This window comes from Rhea americana, unplaced genomic scaffold (genome assembly GCF_003343005.1).
Source record: "Rhea americana isolate MKP2758 unplaced genomic scaffold, rheAme1 scaffold_26, whole genome shotgun sequence".
NCBI classification, from domain to species: domain Eukaryota; kingdom Metazoa; phylum Chordata; class Aves; order Rheiformes; family Rheidae; genus Rhea; species Rhea americana.
This window is the reverse complement of record NW_028186379.1, coordinates 5,056,548-5,061,959: the sequence shown is the minus strand read 5'-3', so window position 1 is coordinate 5,061,959 and position 5,412 is coordinate 5,056,548. Positions and strand designations below refer to the sequence as shown.

The 5,412-nt window shown below is 55.6% G+C and overlaps 1 protein-coding gene across 1 annotated transcript in view; it reads left to right on the top strand.

Annotated features, from left to right (window-relative positions):
* Positions 1-2,980: 2,980 nt before the first annotated feature.
* Positions 2,981-5,412, top strand: part of EVX1 (even-skipped homeobox 1) — a 4,255-nt gene continuing 1,823 nt past the window's right edge. The window contains exons 1-2 of the mRNA XM_085307631.1: positions 2,981-3,577; positions 5,097-5,347. Coding sequence (XP_085163757.1) covers positions 3,139-3,577; positions 5,097-5,347 — 690 coding nt within the window. The 5' untranslated portion in view covers positions 2,981-3,138. The remainder of the gene's footprint in view (positions 3,578-5,096; positions 5,348-5,412) is intronic.

The window sequence follows — 5,412 nt, the reverse complement described above, 5'->3', positions numbered from 1 at the left end:
AGATACACTTTCCAATCTGCTTGGAAATTAATCCCAAATGAGGGAGTCTCCTTCCAAATCGGACTTGACAGATCTGTGGGAAACACTAGACAGAGAGCAGAGAGCCGGTCCCTGCATTCCCTGCGAATCCAACCTCCCGTCCACGCCAGGGAGGGAGAAGGACGGGGGCTCATCGCAGACATTTGCTTTATCACAGCGTTGTCGACGTAAAACGGGTTATTCACCRTGATATTTCGACTTACTAGAGAATGTAAAATAAATGCAGTGTAAGATCCTGTATACTATTCTCATCTAAATCGACACCAAAACTTTCTTTGAGTTTAACAGTKTTTTCCACTCAGGCCCTTCACTCTCTGTGTTTACTCTTGGCAAGTAACTGTGTGTACTGTGTATTTGTGTGCGTGTGTGTTTCTGTCTGTCTGCCTGTTTGCATGTGTGTGYATCCCAGTCCGTATTGCTGCAGGCTGAGTCAGACCGTCCGTGACAATGGCATCGTCTTTTAAACAAAACCTCCAAGTCGAGGTATATGAAGGGTGAGATCCTGGTGGGAAGGGATTAAGAAAGGGGAGAGGAAGGAGGGAGTAGCGGCTCGTAAACGAAAATGATAAAGCTGGTGGGGATCGGCTAGCACAGTGCAAAGGAATCATCTTCAGGGGTTCCATCTGCAAGGAAGAATTTCCCACAAACTTCCCTGCAGCCTTGCTCCTAGCCTGCTCCGGGAGCGTGCCTTCGTATTCCGAATTCAGCCCCCGGTTACTGGTTTATTTGGAAAGAGACGTATCTGTGCCACGCTTGCGGAGGAAATCTTTCTCCTTGCCGCCWCAAAAGTCGTAGAGATGGAGGGAAAAAAAAACCCAAACCAAAAATCCTCCAAATGCTCCGCCACAGCCAGTCCCCTGCGACGTGGCTACCTTGCCGAGGAAGCGGGGGAGCCTGGAGGTGAGTTCCCCCTTGGAGCTCAGGCTGTAGCGGGCCTCGGGGGAGGCCAAACCTTCACCGCCGGCGGGACAAGCAGCCGACCCCCGGCAAAGCGCAGCGGGCCGCGGGCACAGCCCGGTGCCGACCCCCGCCTCGCCTATCCGCGCCGCGGCCGCGGCCGCGCCGCCGGGCCGCTGCCCGCCTTACCCCGTCCATGCACCCGCCCAGCAGCCGGGCCTGATCCTGCCCTCCGCCCCCAGCGCAGGGAGGCCTCCCGGGCTGCCCGCGGCGCCGCTCCGCACGGCCCCCGGGGCAGCGGCTCGCCCCGCCCGAGGAGCGGAGCGCGGCAGCGGCAGGGCGGCGGCGCATCCTCGCCCAGGGCGGGAAGGGCAGGGGCGCAGGGCTGGCGCGGGAAAGGAAGGGAAGGGAATTCAGCAGTGAGTTTTCGGGAAACAAGCAAGCTTCCGTGCAGCGCGCACCCCACACGTGTGATGAAAAGCCGCGCAGTCCCTCGGCGCCCTCGGCGTGCTTGCGCACGGGGTGTGTGTGTGTGTGTCTGTAAACAGGCATGCATATCTACGCGGAGAGAGCGAGAGTTGTGGCGGTAGCCCTGCAAAAATTCCGATTTTGTCCCCCCCCCCGCCCCGAAATTATGCGTTTTGTTGGGAACACCATTTTATCCCTGCACCGAGCGCAGCAGGAAGCCTGTTTGTCTGTCTATTTACTTGTTTCCCTGCATCGTGACCGTCCTCAAACTGCGGCTTGCTCGTAGGGCTCTAAAGAAAATCCCAGCGTGTTTCCTATTGCGCTGCCTGCTCCCCACCAAAGCAACGTCACCTCAAATATGCCAGTAAATTCCTTACCGGGTCGGAAATGTAATTGGTTGAATGTTTTCTGTAACCTGACTAGCCAATAACACTCGTAGAAAAAATTTAGAACAATCTAGTTACGACAGATGGTGAAAATGACATTACACGTTTGAGTCAATATTAAATATAGATGAGACACTTCCCGTACTAAAAATACATCTAAGAGACTACATGTGGGGCTATATTTACGCTATAAGGTCCCTTATTTTCAGACAAGTGCTGTCCAAATGGTTGCCCTTGTCATTTCTATTTTAACAACATCTGCTAGTTGGCATAAGCTGTGGCCTTGATAACTTGAATTTCTCTGAGTCTGAATTATTAGCAGACCTTCTTCTGGCAGTTTTTCTCCTCCTGAAAGCAGATAATATTTTATGCAAAACAATTAATTACAATGAAGAAAGGGAAAGAAACAGAAAAACCTTAAAACGCAAAAATCATCCAACAAATGGAAACTGTGAAGGAAGAGATAACAGTAAATGATAAGCAGCGGATAGTCGGAACATCTACAGTTACGAAAAGTGAAGTAGCATTATCTTTTCAGTTGTAGAACGCAATAAGTAACCGCGATTCCAAATTGTAACCAAACGTTTTAATCAATATAAAACAAATAACAATTGTACGAATAGGAACCGATACAGAACCAGAACAAAAAGTTAAGGCTATTTCTACATTCAAAGGCAGCTGCTCATTTCCTTATCCTCAAGTTTGCAAATAATTCTTAAAGCCTTATATATGCAGTTATGCGGAAGCTGATTGCCAGCAATAAATAATGCATCGAGGGAACAGGCTTGAGCAAGTATCTTCTCACTTCCAAGATGCAGCTAGGGATCTTCGCCTCAATTTTACATCAAGGTTGTGCCTTAAAGCAATCAAAAGGCTACTTAATTGTCAAGCAAGGCTTCCCACTGCGGAACTCTATCCGCATATTACAACCTCTTTGCAGCTCAACTCCATATGCATTTCTTTTTCACACTTCCCTCTCCATCTCGGGCTCCTACACCTGGTGCATCACGCATTTAGCCCATTAGCTCCGGCTCTTCCTTTCATCTTCCCCATGGCAGACGTTTCTATTTATCCACTGGCAATCAATGTGTGGCGTCACCGGTGGTACTGTAATGACGACTGCACCATTGAGGATGACAGCTTAGAAAGAAGAGGGCAATGGTGATCCCTCCCAGAGCAGCACAGCACAGTGTAGCGCTCGCATCACAAGGTCACCCTATCTCACCGCCTGCTCCTCTGCTTTGGCAGGAGAGGGCTGCTGGGTTTGCACAAGGCTGGGGCGGGAGTGGGAGGGAGGGGGGGGGAAGACTTCGGGATTTTTTTCCCCCCTCCCTTAAGCAAAGCCACAATGGAAACCAGGAAGGAGATGGTGATGTTTCTGGAAGGGACACAACTTGGCGCTCTAGTTGGCAAGAGGGTGCCTAATTTGTCCGAAGCAGTGGGGAGCCCCGCTCAAGAGCCACAGGAAAAGATGATCCATCGGAACTGCCTCAGCCCCAGACCTGGCCCCTTGTCGTCCCGGGAGAGAGGAGGAGGAGGAGGAGGAGGTGGCGGAGGCGAAGAAGAAGAGGAGGTCGAGGTGCTGCCAGGGACAGGGACGGTGGCGGAGAGCCGCTCGGCGGCGGCAGCACTGCTCTCGGCCGGACAGCAGCCCCCCGCCCCGGAACCCCCCTCCAGCAAAGGGCAGCAGAGCAGCTCGGACACCGAGTCGGATTTCTATGAGGAAATCGAGGTGAGCTGCACCCCGGACTGCGCCACGGGGAGCGCCGAGTACCAGCACAGCAAAGGTACCCAACTCCTTCCCATGCCTTGAGCCCCCTCCTCCCTCCCGGACTCGGGTGCCAGCACTCGGGGGCRGGGGGGTCTGCTCCCGGGAGTCTTCCCCACTTCAGCTGAGAAGGAGGCAGTGAAGTCGGGGTTAGGGGGGGCTAATTTCGTTTCCTGCTTGATTTTTCGGCCCCTCAGCTCCCAGCAATGGGGAGGCTTGTCTGGGAGTCAGAGACGTGTCACCAGGCAGCCCCCGCGTCCCTGGAGGGGAGTCAGGCTTCCCAGCGTGTGTGCATCAGGTCTGCAGCTTGCCCTGTAGGACCCCCCTTGGCCTAGACCACTACCCACACCCCCTCCCGCCCTGATCTCTTTTTAATTTTTTTATTCTTTCCCATTCCCTGGACAGTGCATGCCCCAGGAAATACCTTCCGATCCTCCCTACCGGCGGGGTTTTCTCTGTGAAAGAGGCGGCGGAGGGGGGTGGGGGGGAGCAAGATCAAACGGTTTTTCTGGCCGAGAGCTGTTTGTGGTTTTGCAGGGTGAAATGTGCCCGGGCGAGTGCGGAAGCGGCCATAAAGACCGTAAAATTGCTCGCCGACTCCTGCCTGCCCAAAATGCAACAGCGAGGTCCTTGTTTGCAAGTTGGGTTAAAAAAAAAAGAAAAAAAAAGAAAGAAAGAAAAAAAAAAAAAAAAAAAAAAAGAAAGAAAAAAAAGAGGAGAGATCCAAATTACCTTGTCACTTCTATGTCTCGGTGGCGCCAGCTCGGAAATGGTCCCAATGAATTAATTGCCTTTGGTCTCGGGCACAATGAGGGAGAGTTGCATTTGAAAGCAAACGCAGAGGCCATCCCCCTACCCCCCTGCCCCCACTCGTATTCCCACCTTAGCAGCCGGGCAGAGCTCCCCCCTAGACCCCTAAATAACACCCTTCTCCCCCCTCCATCACTCAAAAGAGGAACCGGGAAGCACGGACAGCGCTGTCTGCTGTCTCTCTTCCCCCACAGGCTCCCTGGGAATATCCCATCCTTGGCTTCGGCGGCTGAGGGGGGAGTCCCCGCGGCCTGACCTCCCCCTGGAGGGAGCAGGGAGCCTGCGCCCCGCTTGCCTCCCCTCCCCCGGCTGCAGGAAGGGGCTGCGGAGCCCCGCGGCCCGGGCGCACCTGCGCGCCCGCGCTGCGCAGGGCCGGGGATGCTGCGGCGGCCGCCGGCCTCGCAATGCGGGAAGGGAGCGGGGCGCCCGAGCAGGCGCTCCCAGGGCGCTGTGTGCGGGTGTGTGCGGGTGTGTGCGTGTGGCTGGCGGGGGTTACCTTCCAGCCGAGTGGAGGCACACCGGCTAACCCCTTTCCCTTTGCTGCACCCTCTTCTTCCACCCACCTCTTGCTCATCTGCCACAGCATCCTCAGCCCCTGGGGAGCGGCGGAGGAAAGGCAAGGTGTGTGGGGGGAAATCGATGGGGAGGCGGGCGGGGGCACGGCTTGGTGCCCGCCTGCCTGCGAGCGTGTGTCACGCGTGTGTCTCTGCTCCGGGTCCCCCGCGCAGGGCCGTGCTCCGAGGCGCTGGCCGGCAGCCCCAGCAGCGGCGGGGAGCACCCCAAGGGCGGCGGAGGCAGCGGCGGCTCCCAGGGCTCGCTGGCCTGCAGCGCCAGCGACCAGATGCGCCGCTACCGCACCGCCTTCACCCGCGAGCAGATCGCCCGACTGGAGAAGGAGTTTTACCGGGAGAACTACGTGTCCAGGCCCCGGAGATGTGAACTGGCGGCTGCTCTAAATCTGCCAGAAACCACCATCAAGGTACACACAGCTCGGACATGTTTCCAATTAGCACGATATAAATCTATATGGCCAAACTTCCTTTC